This window comes from Eschrichtius robustus, chromosome 3, assembly GCF_028021215.1.
Source record: "Eschrichtius robustus isolate mEscRob2 chromosome 3, mEscRob2.pri, whole genome shotgun sequence".
Lineage (NCBI taxonomy): Eukaryota > Metazoa > Chordata > Mammalia > Artiodactyla > Eschrichtiidae > Eschrichtius > Eschrichtius robustus.
The window spans coordinates 61,632,615-61,652,511 of NC_090826.1; the positions used below are offsets into that span (position 1 = coordinate 61,632,615).

General features: G+C 34.2%; 1 protein-coding gene across 2 annotated transcripts; it reads right to left on the bottom strand.

Annotated features, from left to right (window-relative positions):
• Nucleotides 1-1,509: 1,509 nt before the first annotated feature.
• ZRANB2 (zinc finger RANBP2-type containing 2) lies at nt 1,510-19,676 on the bottom strand. 2 transcript variants are annotated; one of them, XM_068540107.1, is made up of 11 exons: nt 19,568-19,676; nt 17,078-17,130; nt 16,879-16,987; nt 15,744-15,826; nt 10,489-10,565; nt 10,078-10,212; nt 8,750-8,919; nt 7,135-7,221; nt 5,021-5,179; nt 3,891-3,964; nt 3,266-3,370 (listed from the first exon to the last, which is right to left on the bottom strand). In XM_068540107.1, exons 1-10 carry the CDS (start codon nt 19,621-19,623, stop codon nt 3,931-3,933), a joined length of 963 nt encoding a protein of 320 aa, XP_068396208.1. In that variant the 5' UTR covers nt 19,624-19,676; the 3' UTR covers nt 3,266-3,370; nt 3,891-3,930. The 2 variants fall into 2 exon arrangements, with proteins under 2 accessions (XP_068396207.1, XP_068396208.1); XM_068540106.1 differs by lacking the exon at nt 3,891-3,964 and having other exon boundaries at nt 1,510-3,370.
• Between the last annotated feature and the right edge of the window lie 221 nt (nt 19,677-19,897).

Below are 19,897 nucleotides of genomic sequence, written 5' to 3' on the forward strand. Positions count from 1 at the left end.
AGGGAAAAAAATGAACTACAATGGTGATTTCAGGCAATTCCTACCTTAATCAAGTGATGAAGGTTAACATCCCCAGTGATGTCATATGCATATCATGTATCCCTGACATGATGTGGTGAGAAGGGCACTTTTCCTCTGTGGTATTTGCTCTAAAACCCCACAACTCCAGTCTAATCACAAGAAAAACCAGACAAACTCAGAATGAGGGACATTCTAAAGTATACCCAGCCAGTACTCCTCATGACTGTCAAAGTCATCAAAAGCAAGGAAAGAATGAAAAACTGTCAGACCAGAGGAGACTGGAGAAATGTGACAAAAAAGTGTAATGTGGTATCCTGGATTAGAGTAATAGAAAAATGCTGAAATTCAAACAAAATCTGGATTGTAAGTAATAGTAATACATGAATGTTGGTTTCTTAGTTTTGACAAAATCACAGGGTAATATGCTAACCATGGTGGAAACTGGGTGGGAGTTTCCCACTATTTCAAAATAGTATGCCTGTCTACCAATCTACCTACCTATAAATGACTGAAATTAACACCTTCTTACTAAATCAGATTAAAAAACATCTGACCATTTTGGCTTAACATTTATCTTCTCAAACATGTTATTTGGTTGTTATTAGAGGTAATACTGAAATCTGCCATTAGACTTGGGGTTGAATTCCCATTATGCTACTCCTATGGCTCCCTTGGGCAAGTTTTTAATTTCCTTACACTGTAATCTTCCTTTTTGTAAAACAGGGGATGATATACTATAGTATGTAAAGGTGACAGGAAGAATAAGCCTGCAAATCACTATTATATACCTTAAATTGTCTTTAATTAAAACTCTCCACTGTTTTCCAGAAATAAAACTATTTCTAGTTCAGGAAAGCTATAATGATATTTCTATTAAAAAACAAAACAAAACAACTAACGATTACGTCAAAATTTTTAGGTAGGGCAGAAGGAGAAATTCCCTACCTTCTCACCAGCATCTACAACACTAGCTGTGGATGCCAAATATCAAGAAGAAAACATGAGAAAAAAAAAAAAATCAAAGATTAGTTTTACCTTGGTAAGTATGCCTAGAGATGGTCTTATGCTTAGAGCTTGCTCTGAACTTGGACATTTATTACCAGATACCAGCCATTCAATGTTGTTTAGATGAAGGATTCCACATGGAAATTTAAGAACCCTTGGCAGTTAAAAGGGATACTTGTTGAGTGCTATAAAGTGACAGTTTTAATGGAAGCACACTATGGCATGTTTTTTGCCACATGGAATAAGGTTATGTTCTGGTATAAAGTATTCAACTAATTTGGGTACACTTCTGTTTAAAAAAAGTCACAAAAATTGTTCAGTGCCCAAGGTTATAGTGATCATGGCTTTGGAATGTTTTAAACCAAGCATTCATATATAAAAATAAGGTGACCTTACATAAAGGGTAAGTGAATATAGGGAGTTTAAGATGCACAATCAAAAGTAACAAACCAGACTGTAAACAGCTTAAAAATGAACATTAAATCAGAGCTTAAAAATTCTAATTTATTTCTAACAAACACCACTTGATGCTCGACTCACAAGCTTTATTTACATTTGTCTACAGCATCATTTCCTTACGAAATGAACTAGTACAGCTTAGTTAAACCAAATAAAATCATAATCATTTGAACTGTCTGTAAACTACTATTAGCTAAATTTATAACCTTGCATTTACTTATTAGTACAGCCAAAGATTTAAATACAGAAAGCACAAGAATAAACCAACGACAACATGTAGAATCTAGAAGATCATCTGGGCAATTTAGAAGGTGGACTTTCAAGAAGTCTGAGGCACAATTACAAGAGAGTAAAAGTTCTTGTGCAACCTACAGTAAATGTAGCAAAGAAAATTTTAAGACATAAAAAAAGCAGGGAAAGTTCATTGTAAAAATATCATCAAAATATTTCTACGTAAGCTATTTCACTTTCATCTTTAGATGAGTTGAAGAGAAAAATCACTCATTTTAAAATAAAAACAAATATAATTTTGGTCTACTAAGTACCTTAAAACATTTTAATTTTTAGTTGCAGTAAACATTAATATTAAGGAAACACAAACAACCCCCCGCCCAAAACAAAAAATGTGGATACTTATCCCCATGACAAAAGTTCCCAAGCACAACTGTCAACTTCCCTTAATATACTTACCTTGCATTGTCACTGAAGATACTGTTAAGAGAAACCATTTTTATAACCAGAAGACAGAACAGAGCTCAAATGACCAGATTTTAATTTTGAGAAAAAAACCTTGAAAGTATTTTAAGCCATAAGTAATTTCAAGTGAATAGGAACAATTATTTCTGCTTATGTCACGAGGAAATAAGCATTCATTTGTTACTCAGAAGAAAATTTTATGCAATGTGTTTAAAGTTAAACATCTCAAAGCAAATGTTCACTTAAATTCACAATGTCTGTTGGTCTTTCACCCAAAGAGAAATATACTTCAAAAACTTTCTTCAATCTGTTCCTCATTAACTATGATTTAACTCTGTCTAGCCTATAATGTGATAACTAGATTTTTAAAGGCTATCACACAAAGCTCCTAAAAATATTAAACATTTTAAACTAAGATGTTTTTCTCATCAACCATATTAGTAGAGAAGAGATGAACTGTTTGGCATTCTTGCTCAAAATTACGTGTCAGAAAAGGAGAAATAAATAACACCTTTCTCCTCTCCAATTCACAACACTTTTCTGTTTTAAACTTGGTGGTGCAAAAAGTAAAACTGGATAAAAGAGAAACAATGATTCTAAGGCACCCTTAACATAGGGAATTTCAAAATAAAGAAATTTCCAGTTGACTGTTTTACAACTAGTTAATAAGAATCACTTCGACATAGGTTAACATAAACAGGTTGACTCCTTTTCCCGGATTAACATAAACAGATTGTTTCCAACTACTTTACCACAGTCTTGCTTCCATGCCCGAAGTCCAGACAAGCCTAGGTAATGCTCATATTTGGAGATGAGAAAACCAAGAGTTCAAATTAAAAAACAAAGTACTTTGTTATAGCTGAGATGGTTTTAAATGAAGCAAATGGTTGTAAATAATGAATGATAAACAAAGCATCTATTTTGGGACATTATGGCTTAAAATACCATTTACTTTTAATTTCACAAATAAACACAGCTGTATTGTTCTGAAAAGCAATGAAAGGCATGCACCTCTACTAGCAGATTTAGCACTTCTGACCAAGTAAGACACCAACTTCTTAAAAAATATGCTTCATGCACTGTACTGGACTTTTTTTTTTTTTTTAAGATGTAAATTTTAATTCATTATTTCTTTTTTGAACTTGACCGGGAACCAGAATGGGATGATCCAGAAGGTGACCTGTGGTGCCTGTAAGACATAATGGAGAAAGCAGGTAATCTGGTAAGCTGGAGCTGAGTATCAGCATTCGTAAGACTTTGAGAATATGAAAATTAAACCTCATTACACTGGTAAGAGGAATAATTAAAATCTGAGATATAAACTTATACACATAAAATTAACTAGTACTTAGACCTTGGATATGAGCCCAGTAGCAGTGCAATCATAATTTAAAAATCTCTCAATATATAGCCACCTCTCAATTATTTAAGGTAATGAAAGAAAGCCTTGCAAAATTGTATAAAACTACAGATTAATACAACAAAGACATATAAACTTGGTGATGGCAGCGTGACTTAATCGTTCTCTTTGATACACTGTATATAATGTGGTAAGTCTATATGTAAAATAGATATAGCAAGGCTTCTGTGTATGCAAATATATATCCATAAATAATTATGTTTTGGAAATCTAGGTCACACAAGATGATTGTACAATTAGTTACAGGATTATATTCATGCAGCTAATATGAATAAGGCAATATATCAACCTGGGTAAAGTAGTGGTGTTCCGAGGGGTTGGCCCTGGGCTCAGGGTTGTTTAGTGTTTTCACCAATCACCTGGCTTATGGAATAGAGAACATGTTCATTAAGTTTAGATGACAACAAACTAGGGGGATTATATGTGGCTAAGATAAAAATTTGCAGACGTGGAAAAAAAGCAACAGAATGAGTTTCATTGAAGTATGGAGTAATTTTCTTACAAAGGAACAAATGCACAGAAATGAGACTACTTGTGTGTAACCTTAACATCTAAACTCCAAAATGGGAAGATGCAAAACCAGTCATTATGTACAAGTAGAGGTAATCCTAGCACTGAACACAGCAAAAATCAGATTTTATCTAATCCTTACTTTCACAAGCTGAAAGGATATAAAAATTTGCAAAGATTATTAAGGAAGCCATTAAAATGACTATGTAGACATTCAGAACCAAGAGAAAAATAATAAATCCAAATAATTAATTAGCCTGCTGCAGAAAAGGCTGACAGATGACACACTTTCCCACTTTTAAAAATGTCAACACAGATAAAGTAATCTAGTAAAGGTCTTTCTCTACAAAAAAAAGGACTTGGACTGAAAGATGAAAAATGTATTAGCTACAAGAACAATTTCCTTATAAAGGGCACGAAACAATAATTTGTTGTGGAAATGCATTTATACATATTTAAATTAGGACAGATTTCCAATGATCTGTAATAGTTAATTTTCTTATTAGATACCCTAGAATCCTACGGTTTCTAATATTTAATGTAAAATCAATAGCATAAATTAATACTTATAAAAATCAACCTCTAAATTACGTCAACACACAGCTTCTGAATTAAAATCTTAAGAGACAGAAATAACCGAGAGTTGGCTATAATAATTATATATGAAAATAAAAATTTAAACAAAATGATCAAATAGTGAAGAGAGTGGTTTGATCTTTTCTAAACAACCTGATCAAAGCACAAAGGATAAACAAAGTAATTATCTGTTTTTTGAAGTCCAAAGTTGTAAAGAATAATTTGAAGTGGGAATGAAGGAGATAATGAAAATCTAATCCTTGACTGAGAAGTTCAGTTACTCTATTAAACACACTTAAGAACACCCATTCTTATTTCTACAGAAACCCAAACCTTTCAGGTGACCGTGATCTTGTTCGTCTTTTTTTGCGATCACCAGATGAAGAAGATCTAGAACGACTTCTCTTTCTGTTCCTCTCAGGAGAAGATGATGAACTTGAGTAAGATCTTTTTCGTGGGGAAGAAGAGCCCCTGTGGGACCTGGAGCTGGATCTTCATTGATTGAGAAACAAATCAAACATTTCATTAAAAGAAGAAATCAGGCAGATGGTTTAGTTAATAGCTCCAAAAATAAACAAACAATTTGTAACTATAAAAATTTTATAAGAAAGAATACTTACTGCTTACTCAACAGAAGACTTCTGGTTCAACCATGAAATAATTCTACTTAAATAATTTACTTTAATTTCATCACTTTAAAAAATTCTAAGATAAGTGCTCATTACTTACAATTAAAAACCAGCTTAATGTTTTGAAGTAGAATTAAATTCTTCTTTTAAAATTTAAGGCTTTCATTTTAAAGTATACATAAATAGCAAAGCTAACAGGTGGGCATTTGCATGACTTTATGTCTAGAAACTACATCCTTCCATTTGGGAAAAAAATATGTATCATACAACTTCCTGCGGAAAGTAAGCATAACAATTCGCTGTGGAATTATGCAACTTATTAGTTAAGCTGCTGTAGAAAAAGCAGGAATAGGGGGACAAAATGACAAAGAACAGTAGCCATTAAATCGCTAAGTATTCAAAGGAAAATAAAATGAATAACTTTAAACCTTGATTTATATTAACAATATTTATTTTTATGAAGGATTACTATCCATGAAGTATGAAGTGTTGACATTCACATGTTTCAGGCAGAGGTAAATGTGCAAATGTTTAAATACAACTTTTTTCTTCATTTACATATTTTGGTTGAAGTAATTTAGCTCAAACTTCCCAAAAAATTCACCTTTGGGCTTAAAATAAAATCAGAAAGCCCAAAAGGAGAATTCTTTGGAAAGTTGTAAGCAATGAAAAAAATGTTTGAAAAGAATCTGAAGGCTGTTCTGTAAACCTTAATTAAAGTGCTTCCCAAAGGGAACTAGGACTTAAGGATCTTCACCTAAGAAGCACTCAAATAAAAGAAATGAAACATTGATAATACATAATAATAACAATAATCTCACTTGCTCTCTGTTTTGTATTGGCTTAATACAAGTGTGCATATCATTCTTTTCTCCTTAATGTTCTCAAATTACAGTTGCCCTCTAATGCTACAGATTGGCTCTAAAATAAGCTATTAAGCAATTATTTTTACTAAAATAGCTACCACTACACTTCAGTGTACTTCCACACAAGTGGAATTTTCGTTGATCTCTTATTCATGTTAGCTGCCTTTAACAGATAAACAAATTAAATTAAAAAGAAAGGCAGTATATTTTGACCAAGACTAGAAAAAACTTCAAGAGACTAAAAGCTAGTTTCTCACTTGCTTCTCTACAAATTATTTTCCCTCTGCAGGTCTAAACTAAATGCAACCTGAAGTTAACAAGAATGCTTACTTTAAGATCACATCCTACCTAGACTAACCAACCAAACTTCTTGATTTAATTTGTGGAATTTAAGAAGTGTCTATATTTCTTACATACTATACATACTGTGTACAATATTCTGTTACATTACAGAAAAATGGAAGTAAAACCCTCCAGAAACTTCATCTAATGTAAATGACAAAATTATTTCTATAAATATTGAAACAATTGCCATGCAAAACAAAATCTGTTTTGAGGCAGTTATTTTTCTTCCTTTTAAAATATGGAGTAAACTTTTTATTTGCATATCTCAATTTATTTTAACTACTACTGCAAAATAACTTTAATGAACAGACATTTGGTGATAAGACTTGGCTCCATCTTCCTACTTCATCACAGTTTAGCACAAAAATAGCAAACCTTGCATAATGCAAAATAACCATGTTAATTCAATCATGGGAATGTCTTGGCACACTGCTGGCAATGGAAACGTCTCACGGTGAGAAAATTAAGCTGAGGCAAGTGCATTAGTTTTCTAATGCTAAAATAAAATTGACAAGTAGAAGCAAAATAAGAGGAAAAAAAGCAACGCCTTCTGCAGCCTTTAAATATTTTTTCTCTCTGCTTTACAGAGAGATGCTACCTCATTCACCTTGATTTCGACCCACGAGATCTCGAACGTTCTCTGGAACTGGAACGAGATCTTGACTGCGAACTGGAAGAACTTCTTGAACGGGACCTGGAACAACATGGAAGGATTTTTTTTTTCCAGGACCATTTAATTAAGCTTTGTGATACGAACACTGAAAGAAAAATATGTATTAGAATTCATTTTCATATAGTAAGAAAACTATTTGGGACATATATTTTCAAAATACAGTATTTTAAGGTTTATTTTAAACTTTTATTCTGTATTAATACTTATGCCAAAACTTAAGGTAATAGATAATTTTTGAAAATAATCAACTATTACTTTCCAAGTTTGACAAAATTTCTCTAAAAATCATTCGAGATTGTACAAATAAAAACGTCCAGCATTCACTTTATTAACACTGAATACTTTATATGTTCACAAATATTTAAAAGTATCCCGGGACTTACACATCCAGGAATACTGGATGTTGAAGTTTATATTTAACTTCTGTGAAATATTTCCATCAATTTCCCTTTTCCAATTTAAAAATCCTTCTATTTTCTTAGTCACTATCTAGCATAAAGCGTAAATGTTGATATGTGTACATTTTTAAACCTACAGGTTTTTCTGTCTACTCAAAGGTTAGAGAATTAAAGAGAAACTACATTGACAATCCTGTCACTGTTTTACGTAATTATATTACTGAAAAATGACATAGGGGTGATATGGTCCATTTGAATTTAAAAAGTCAACAAATGAAATAAATTTCATTTACTAATTTATACACTTAATTTGTCCCTGAAAATAATAATCTGCAGAAAAACAATAATTTTTACCTTAAAATTATCTTTATAATCACTCTTTTAAGCTTTCAGGCTTTACAGTACTCAATTAACAATTAGCTAATTATTAATTACTCAATTAGCTAATATTTTATTCCCAAATACAGTTAAAATTCATTGCACATAGTTTCACTTAACTAAATAGGAGTTCTTCAAGGGAAGACTGCTTACATAAGGTATTGCTTTTTCTCAACCAAAACTTCATTTTTATTGTCGATTGCACAACGAGGGATTTTTCAATTAAAACTTTACATTACTAACAAAATAATATTCAAGTACAACACAAATTATATCTTCTAATTTATTCCTGGACAGCTCTAAGTATGAGCATTAAGACAATAGAATACAGCTGAATTTGCTTCTTTATTCAGAACGCATATACCAAATAAAACACTGTGTAGTAAGCAACAACTTAAATGCCTAGAAAATTTTTGTACTAGTGGGAAATATAAATCTTCCCTTTACTTTAAAATTTCTAAATGTAAACCTTCTCCTTAGATAACTCAATATCACTATATATAATGATTTAATTGAATTTTTAAAGTCTATTTTAATAAAAGGCATGGTGTTAAAATGGACTTAAGTTTCATATTAAAATTTTGTATTTCTGAAAATACTGGACAATAACTTCATGGCACTAAGACAGAAAAAATTATCTTATAAAAGATGACTTGAATGAAAACTCTGAAATAAAAGGAAAGCTTATTTAGTCAAGAAAAACAAAATTTATAAGTAAAGAAGTTAGATACTGACATTTTGACTGGTGTTACCCTTGACCTGTACCCGTTTACCTGGACCTAGACCTTGAACTGGAGGGGGAGGATGAGCGTGATGAAGATCGTGAATGTGAAGACCGAGACTTTGAGCGACTTCGTCTATTAGATTTCTTTTTATTACTATCTTCTTCTTCACTGGCATCAAGATTATATTTTGAGAGATCAGCATCATCTTCATCCTCATCCTAACGGAAACTCAGAGTCAATTATATTTAGACATTTAGATATCCATGCTATCTAGGAATGATGAATAGTTCTGTGTACTGGACATCTCCATATGGATTTATTATATAGCTAACACCTCAGCAAATTCATTCTCAGTCCTGAAATCTGACTACTACATTCCTCATCTCAGCTAAAGAGACTTAATGACTGTCTCAGACATTTAAAGAAGTAAATGTAGAAGTCATACTCATTTTTTCATCACAATGTATTTCCAAATGAGCTGTCAAAAATTTTCAGTTTTACTCCCTTAAAAGTTCGTGAATCCAGCTCCCTTAGTCTTAGTTCAGAACTTCATTCATTAGTATACTACCATAACCTTTTAGGTAGTCTCCCTAACTGCGAATCCATTCTGCCTCCCAAGTATCTCAATATGTTGACAGTCATCACTCTAAAACACAGATCAGATAAATATCTCATTTGTTTGTTTTTGAAACTTGTTTCACATTGATTTGTTCAGCTGCATTCAAGGGCATCCTATGCTCAGTCCCCAAAGTACCCTTAATCTGGATCTATTCATCCATAAAATTTTACACTCAGGCCCCACAGAAAAAACATCACCAGACCTAATGTGGCTGCTGACTCCCTCATTACATTCTCCCCTCTGCTCTAACCACACTAGCCTATGTATGATTTTTTGGATGGTGCTGGCTTGTTTCCTGCTAGGGGAAACTTTATTTGCTGTTCTCCCTGCCTTAAAAGTGCTCTGACCCCAGCTCTTACAGCAGGCTCCTTCATATCATTCCGTCACTCAAGTTTCAGCTCAAATTCCACTGCCTCAGAAATCCCCCATCCACTAAAACCAAAGTAGCTCTTCTAATGCTCTGCTATCACATCATGTGTCTTCACCACAGTATTGCTATCTAAATTATCTTGTTCATTTATGTCTTTCCCCCTCTGGAATTTAAGTTCCCTTAAGAGAAGGGTGGTTGTGTCTCAGTCACTATTGTATCTCTGGAGTCAGAATAATGCTTGGCAGAGCAGAAGCTCAAAATCTTTGTGAAAACAAATGATTACATTGGAGAACATATCTTCACCATGGGCCAAAGGTTGTCAAAGACATTCATATGTTATCCCATAGCCTGAATAAGACAAAGGGGAAATATAAGGAAATAATTTACCTCATCTAATTTATATTTAGAAAGATCTTCATCCTCATCCTCTTCTTCTCCCTCAGATTCTTTATCTTCAACTTCCTTTAAAATAGATGCAGGACCAACTGCCTTCCCTCTGTATTTTTTCTTTTTACGTCCAAACTATAGAAAAAGTTTCATAATATTTCTGTTAGCTGAAACTGTTAAAATAAACACTTTTTTTCAAAGAAATTACTTGTATATATTTAGGTTAATATACATTTTTATGTCAATTATATGTTTAAGTCCATTATGATTTCCTACAAAATGGTAAGCTGCTGTAAAAGACTCAAAGTGTACTTACAAAAATGAGATACATTTAATATTTTCCTTTTGCAAGGTATTTTCTAACATGTTTCTCTAAGTTGCTTTCAACCTGCACACTAATGCATAGCTTACCTCATCATATTCACCATCAGATTCTTCTCTTTCTATATATTCAACATTTTCTCTTTCATTAAAACCACCACCATAACCTAAAAAGGGGGGGCATATACTGTTATAACAATTCATCAAAGTAACAAAAACATGTCAGAATCACTTACAAGCAATAGAAAAAAAGAAAATCTTATCAAAGACATTTGTCTAACCCTTTAATAAATTACTGGTCTAAAAAAAAAAAACAAAAAAAAACCCCCCACCAAATCACTATAGAGAACAGTCTCAAAGTTGCATACCATAGCTGGAAAAGTCCCGTGGCTACACTTATAGCTCTTCTCAATTTCAAAATGTCCTGTATGACTTTAGTAATGCACGGAATATATGGGTGGAAAACATCTCCTTAAACCTCTGCTATAACCAAGTTTTAAAAGGACTTTCCTCTGTAGTTTATCCTAATTCTTCTGGGAGAAGGGGGTTCAATAAGAACCAACTATCAAATTTTACTGTTTACTAGTTGAAAATGGTCTGAAATCTTTTGATACACTGAAATTTTGCTGGGCTAAAATGTAGCTAGAGCTTGGAAAATTTTTAATTATATAGACAAATATAATGACACAATAAAGGACATCCAAATTGGTTTTAAATACAGTTAAAAGTCACTCAGGTTTTCTGAAGAAGCCAGTAACTTCTCAACGGAAAATATGCTACTAAAAAGCAATCAGGATCAGCAACCATTATTGTCTGCTGTCACAACTAACATCTACAATTTAGACGACAGATCTCTGACGTAGGCTTAACAGAGATTGGAATAAGAAAGTGAGTTAGTTTTAGAGAAAATGAGATGAGAAATTCTGAAAATATCTCCCAATGAAAAAAAACAGAGATGTGGTTAAGAGTAACATAATCTAACTACCTCATATTTCAGAACAGTACCAGCACATAAAGAGTGATTCCTGGATTTAATGAACCAGCAAAATGTTAAATAAACTTATAGACAAAAAAGTATTTTTTAAAAATTCAAGATTTGTGACTTTAAATCTGTCAATCACGGACACTAAAAAACTCATCACTTACCCTCTCATCATTTCATAAAAGAGCCACCAACAAATAGTAGAGAGCATGTAATTGCCCCAACAAAATAATGTAATAAAATTAACTTTCTTAAAAAAAAAAAAATCACATTAATACAAAATCCTTCCTTTCTTCACTGTACTTTGTACCAGTGAAAACTGCAATGTATCAGTGTTTATCCTTGGATATCACTAGATATCATCCCTTTTTTCCTCCTCCTCCTACCTTGTTCTGGAGACAAAATAGACTCCAACTGTAATATCCAAGAATTTCCTTTTGTTTCTATGCATATGACACAAAAGTGAAAAGTGTCTTAAATACCAATAACAACTTTTCCTTAGTAAAATCTTGGCTCTAGTTTTTCAGAGTATCAAATATAAAGAAACAGAAACAAGTACAACTGGGTATATGTTCACCTCAAAACAGCTCAAATTCAATGTTAATTTTGGAATATGAACACTGCAGAAAGTTATAATTCAACAATACAGCTTCCTGTCTCTACATATATGTTTAATACTGTATCAGTATGTCCTGAGACTAAGGTACGAGTAGTTTGATAAACAAATTGTAAGAGATGACTAACAGTAAAGACCTAAACCTCAAAATACTTCGAAGTTGGTGAAAAATTAAGACAAAAAAATTCACGGGATCTAGATGGAAAATGATTCACATAAGAAAAAAAAAGAAAAACTACGATACAACAGAATGATTGTTTTTAAGGCCAGTGCAGAAAAATGCCTGATAAACTGGACTATTTATATGTGGAAATTGTTACATATTAAAACAATCCTATCAATAGGCTTTTAGTAGAGGTCTTTGTTCAGTCAGTGCTAAAAAATGGTATGGCAAATATGGGGAGCTAAAGAATCAATTATACCAAGATTTAGAAAGTGAACGGTAACTCACAGAGGTAGATTTTGCATAGGTATCTAAGTAAAATTACTTTAAAGTGAGTTTGATAGCAAATACAAAGCTATTTTCATGTTCTCTCACATAGGCCATAGAAAAAGAACCTAAACAATCTGCTAACAATAAAGAGATTATTAAGGTATGCTGTATGAACCCATACAACAAATACACCTCACGAACTCGTTCCCTATACGTGGGAAATATAGCAGCTCTATCATAAAAAACACTTCAGCATCATTTCTACTGAATAATAAGTGAGTTAGAGGAATAACTGGCTTATTTATGTGTGTTTCCCTCATTCTACTAGTTTGAAGCTCTTCAGGGAATATTGTAAAAATTGGTCTTCTTGCTTCCACTCTTGCCACTCCCACCCCCTAATTCTTTTTCCATAAACCAGTAATGTTTAAAGAAAATTAGACGTGTCACTCCCTGCTAAAAATCCTTCAGTTACTTCCCGTTATATTTAGAATAAAATAAAACTCCTTACCATGATTTACATGGCCTTTGCCTATTTCTGAAGTGATTTCTGGAGCTCCTAGGAATTCATCCAATATGCTAAATTCTTTCAAGTCTCAGGGCCTGATTCACACAAGCTGTTTGTTCTTGCTTAGAATGATCTCTCAACTTGCTACTTTCACTTCTTAGCTTAAACATTGCTCTCTCAAAGAAGACTTCATTAATCCTTGCCTTTACATGTCTGTTTTGCTCACTCAAGTATCCCCAGCACCTTGCCCAATGGCCAAAAAATACTTCTTCAATATATTAGTATAGGAAACGCCACAATTCTGGTACCATTTAAAGAATGAGTTTTGATTTTTTTTAAAAGGCTTTATAATACAATTTAGATGACACAAGCAACCAAGAACCTCTGTATGTTTTTAGCAAGTGTTAAAATAAAAATCATATCTTAAAATTTGTCTCAAAAAATGTAAAAATATGAGCAAGGACCAGTAAAGGATCAAACACAGATTTAAAACTGGCCTGAATTAGGGTTGTGACAATGGAAATGAAGAGAGAAAAGGGGATGAACATAACATGTACTTCAAAGGAAGAAGTGAGATACTAACTTGAAAATTCTATGGTTCTGTATTTTGATTAATTAGTAAACAGAACAAATAGTAAAGAGAAACTAGAGAGCAACAGTATGTATTAGCTCACATCTTCAACAGTGACCAGCAAAAGACAACTACTTATATACGGGGAAATAGGAAAGAGTCAAGACACCGGAATGACAGAAAAAAGATAATGAGTAAAGGAAAGTGAGGTTATCAAACAAACTTTGACAACTTCAGTTGTTACACTATAGTTCTTGCATTAGTGAAACTTTTAAAGAAGTCACAAAATAGGTCAAAGAGAATGTGAATAAATAAAACGCTTTTAGGAATAACAATTTTTAACTGTTGAAAGATTTTGGACTTTATCCTAAAAGCAATCAAAATGGTTTTACACAAATGGAGTTTTTAGTTCAGAACAAAAAACCCCTGGCTGCAACTGAGCAGGAGGGGGATATGTACAGACACCAACAAGATGGCTCTTTTTCCAAGAAACAAGATATAGTGGTATCTCTGCCTAGGGTAATGATGGAAAAGACTTTTGGGGGTACAGGAGAAATGAAGGAGTTATTAAGAAGGACACCTAAGTTTCTGGTTTATGTAACAAGCATTTGGTGGGTGGTACTAATCATGAGAAAGAGATCACTAAAAGAGGGCCACGTCCTGGGGGAAAATCATGAATTCAGTTTGGATATAATGAGTTTGACATTTACAGGGTGATGCTGAATAGGCAGCTGAATATACAGGTCAAAGAAGTCTGAGCTAGAGACATAAATTTGGTTCTCACTGGTGTGCCAATGCTCACTTAAACTTAGGGCTTAGAAGAAAATGCCTAGAAAATATAGAGCAAAAAAGAGAGCTCAGGAATTGGACCTTGAAGAACCCCAACATTCTGTGGCCACGAAAATAAAACCAAAAAGGAGACAGAATAAAGAACCAAAGGGGTGTGGGGGGGATAGATTAAAAATATAGGGGAAATAATGTAAACCTTAAAGAGATAAGGGAAGGAAAAAAAGGGAGACCCTTATTTAAAAGGTCTTAGTCTATACAGAGAATGGAATTGTCTAAAGTCAGGGAGGAAAAGAAAACAGGGAATAGTTTACTAAGTCTAGGTCTGACAAGGTGACTACATATAGAATGGAGCTTTTGATTGTACAAGTTGCTGAATGATAAAATCAGATGTGAAGTACACTGATAATGTGATTGCAATAATTGATGATAATGGGAAAACTATATTCTATTAAGCAAATAGTTTCACCCCACCACTGACAACACACAGAGCCAACGATAGGTTATTATTTAGGCCAATGATTACCAAACACTATCTGAATCACCTGCAGATTTTTGGGACTCACCCCGAAAGAGCTTTGATAGCTCTGTTTTGGAATCTGGATTTTCAGAGTTTCTCAAATGAATCTAATGTATAGCCAAATTTGATAATTATTGCCTAAACTTTAGACATTTACTTTAAATGGTGCCCCATGCTCTTTTTTGTCATACTAGGATATCAAATGAATTAAAAAAATGGTACTACCCTATCATTACTAATAATAAACATTTAGACCAGCAGAGGAAAGAGTGAGGAATAAAGCATTTCTAAAACTATCCTAATGTTGACTACTTGTAAGGATAAGGCCTCCTGATGCTGTACTTTGTAAATTGTGAAATTATCAAACAAAAGATGACTTTGTGGATGAGGGGAAAAAAAACAAGGTAAAAAAATATAAGGGCAGGGACTTCCTTGCTAGCGCAGTGGTTAAGAATCCGCCTGCCAATGCAGGGGACACTGGTACGATCCCTGGTCCAGGAAGATCTCACATGCCGAGCAACTGAGCCTGTGTGCCACAACTACTGAGCCTGCGCTCTAGAGCCCGCGAGCCACAACTACTGAGCCCACGCTCCCCAACTACTGAAGCTTGCACACTCTAGGGCCTGCGTGCGGCAAGCACTGAGCCTACGCTCTGCAACTACTGAAGCCCGTGTGCCTAGAGCCTGTGCTCTGCAACAAGAGAAGCCACTGCAATGAGAAGCCCGCGCACCGCAACGATGAGTAGCCCCCACTCGCCGCACTAGAGAAAGCCTGCGTGCAGCAACGAAGACCCAAAGCAGCGGCCCCCGCCCCCACAAAAAAGGGCAGAATAAACAATCTTCATTTACTGTGTTCTTATGAAGTGGTATAATTATTAATTTCAATGTTTAGTTCTTTTAAAATCATTTAGTTGGACTGCGTTTGAATCTTACCTGTTCTTTCTTCCAGCTTAGCGTACTTCGGAGTATTACACATGTTACACTCTGATCTTCTGGCCCAATTCACATTACTGCAACTTTAAAAGTGAAAAATATCAAATTAGTAGACTATAACATAAGACAAATAGTAAATTTTTAAAATTTTAAAATAAAAAGTAGAGTGAACTCACTATCATAAAGGAATGTGTACTAAGGATGCTACAAAGAAAATGTACCCATGTATGTATTCTGAAGAGAGAGTATGGTTCCAACAGACTGAACTACTTAAGCAGAGAAGCAAAACCTATACAGCATGAAGACTGCCTTTGTCATTTTATGAGAAATCAATGACAAATTATATCTATAGAGTCTGCCATCATAGGGGGGAAAAAATACCACTTTAAATGAAAGGTTCTACTAACTTCCCAGTCTCCAAATTCACCTCAAGAGTGAGGTTATACCTTCCAAATGTTAAAAAAAATCTGTTCTGCAGAATCAGTTCAAGCACTGGATCTCAAATTCAGTAACTAATCTTGTTGGAAAGTTATCTAATACTAACTTAGTATCTGTAAGACCAGAAATTTGTGTAAGACCCTCTTCCGATTCAGTCTTCTTTCATGTGTATTTGATTCATCTGCTTAACAGAAAAGATGGATATTGGAAAAATCAATACAGCATGTGAAAACCAGAAATATTAAGAAACCTACCTAATTAGGAATAATTATCTATGGTATGCAAGTTATGATTCTAAAATTACTGTGCAAACAGGCAAAATAAATTTTGTGGTATATTTCACATTAATAATACAGGCTAAAAGTTTTTGAGATTTTTTAACAGAAAGAAATAGGTTTTAGTGCTTTTAAATACCCTTCCCTCGGTTTTTTTTTTTTTTTGAATGTTAGCTCACCTTAAGCATCTGTTTACTGGTATACATAATTCATCTTAGTAACAACTAACATTACCATTAAAAAATAGAATTTAAAAGTTCTTTATACCATGTCAGATATAGACTTAATAATAATCAACAGACCTTTAATTTAGAGGTTACTTTGGCTTGTCAATGTGACTAGTAAGAGTAGGTAATATTAACAAGTAGTGGCTAGATATATTATTATGGGAAAAAGTGAGGACGATAATTTGAAACACATACGTTTTACACTGCCAGTCATTAGCACTAAACAAGCCTCGGCTCTTTTCTGCGAGTGTCTTTCCTATTTCAGTGCCTCCAGCTTTCATCATCTTAGCCTCAGTTGTTTTCTCTGAAGAATAGAAAAATGAAGTATGAATCTGGGAAAATAAAGAAATGATCTGTATACACAGTCTTAAAGGAAGCTTCCTTAAATGCTTACCTCGACCACATCTATTACAGCTAGTTCTTCTAGCAAAGTTTACATTTCCACATCTGAAAATAAAGTAAAAAATATTTATACAGACATCTACTAAACTTACATAATTTAAAAAATCTTATTACACAACTTTTTAATGTGTCCTCCCTATATACCTGGGTCCAGAACTTCTACCACCATCTCTTTTCATGTTAATGTCAATGTTAACAAAAAAAACCCCCAAAAACTAACCCTCAAAATTTAGGTGGAAAAAATACAAGATTTGAAGTCACAAGTCGAGGATAAGAAACTCCAATCTTTCACTCACCAATTATGTGATCCTGGTAAGTCACTTAGGATCTATGTGCCTCAGTGTCCTATTAGCACATATCGTTAATTATAATGAAATCCCCTCACAAAGCTTAAGTGAGATGTGAGTCCACTTGAACAATTACTGATGAAGCATCAGGGGTTCAAAAAAACTTTAAAGTAATTCTTCGTATAGAAAATAAGATTATACAATAAGAATTATAAGAAATACAAAATCCTAAGGGTGAACCAAGGGGGAGAAAATGGGTTAAGTCAGATACGGCTTCACAGATCTTAATAAAATACTCTTGTTAGAAATAGGAGGTGGGATGGTAAAAAAACAAAGGGAGATAGGTTGTACTGACTAAAAATATAAATAGGTTCAATAATTAAAAGAAAACTGAGTTTTGGGGGATATTTATCAACCTCTGAAACCTGGTTGAAAAACTACAACCAATAATCTCAACACATCAAGTAACCTATCACTTTATACCAATATTTAACGAACAAAAACAAAAAACTTACTGGGTTCACTAACATGGTCTTCACAGTGCATCTGCATGTCAGTAAAAGCATGCTAAATGCTCTGAATAACATGTACAGATTAAATTTTTAAAATGCTGATTATTTTTTAGGTGTTATACTAGTATGAAATAAAGTTGTGAAATATGGAATGGACACTAAACTGAAGCACTCCAATTAATTTTGAGGTTGTTATTCCCCCCTAAAGAATATCTTTATGACTCCAATAAGCATTGAAAATATATTCTGAAAATGTTTTCTGGATTTATACACATTGTTGAAGTTACCCTGTTCATATATTTGTAACTAAGTTGAAATGTACTCTCTTACAAAAACCTACCTCAAATATTTGAGTATACTGTCATTAATGACACTGTCAAAAGCACATTATTCTACACATAACCAACAACACGAAAGTCACTTGTTTGTTCTATTCAAAATGGTTAGACTCGAGACCCTTCAAGTCATCTTAATCTTTATGCAATCGAGAGCCATCAATTTTTTATGTAAAAAAACATGATGTTTCATTTAAACTGCTTAAAATATGAATAGAAGGCAAATGCTGGGGAAATAAGGACTTACTCTCCTTTGACATTTGATTTCAAAACTACTATCCATAGCTATCAATCAGTATTTGCTACATTTTATTGCTCTACACATACAGTCTGTTATATCACTGGAAGGGAGCTCTTCCACCTTAGTTTTTTTTTTTTTTTAAGCAAAGTTAAATAACCTATTTAAAGTTCCATGATCCATAAGCGATAGGACTGGAATTAAACCTAGGTTTATTTGCTTCAAAATTTTTATTTTACTACCATGAACTCCACATGCTATCTGTGGCTAGCTTAAGAAATCAAATGTTTTTTTTGGAACATGAGTTGTGCATTTCATTTTTTTGACAATTACCTTCCGTAGTAATTTTCATATCTCTCCAAATAGGTAGACCTACTTGAGGACCCATCAATAAAATAGTACTAACAATTTAATAGAGCACACCGGTTTCAGCAGAGTTACTAAAACACGTGCTTCTTTGAAGCAGGCATTCTCCAGGGCTGAGCAGGCAAAAACACAAGGCTCATGTGTTTCGGCTCTAACGAGGCGAAAGGTCTAATTTTGGTGCGGTAATTAAAGGTCAATAAAGAAAAAATCAGAATGTCCCCAACCAAAAGAGGATAGTGTTCGGGAGGAAAAAGTATCAACAGTACGGAAAGTCTGAATTGGAGAAAAAAAAAAAAAAAAAAGGTGAATTATGAGAAACAAAAACATGAGTTCGAGAAATGAACGCTTTCCGCGAACAACAGTCAAGTTCTGCAGGGAAAAGTCACGTGGGGGAGATCAGACACCGAGCGGGCCACGATTAGGGAGATTTCCTTACCGCTGAAACCTGGCCGGGGGCGGGGGGTGGAGTGTGGGGCAAAAGGGCGGCCATCTCGCTCCCGAAAACAACGGGCTGACTTGGAGAGACACGATCTAGGAGACGCTGGAGACATACTCAAAACAAAGGCTCCCGAAAGACCTCATAGTGAGGAGACTAAGAGCCTCCTTCCCGCCCGGGAGCCGGCAATTCGCCGCCTCCACCCGGCTGGTGGTACCAGAGACCGTACAAACGGAAGATGCCCAGTCGACTCGAGAAAGTCTCTACCGATCAACCCCGCTCCAATTCGGGACCCTTCATAAACTCACTTTTTGTCAGGGCAAATCCAGTCACCGTCACTGACTCGGAAATTCTTCGTCGACATCTTGGACGCCACCACCACAGCCACCCGCAGTTGCGTCTTCACAGGAGGAAGCGGGCCGGGGACTTTTGGCACTCCGCGGCTGTCCCCACGCTGCCTGACTCCTTCCCACCACTGCGACAGAGTTTGACAGTGAGAACCCTCGGCCGGGATTGAGTTTGAACGTTATTTTCCAGAATAAGATGCCTGTGAGATTTTTTCCTAGCCGAAAGACTTACAATGCAAATAAATTATCTGAGCTAAACTAACAGGCGCCGCCGGGACAGCCTAGGCGGGA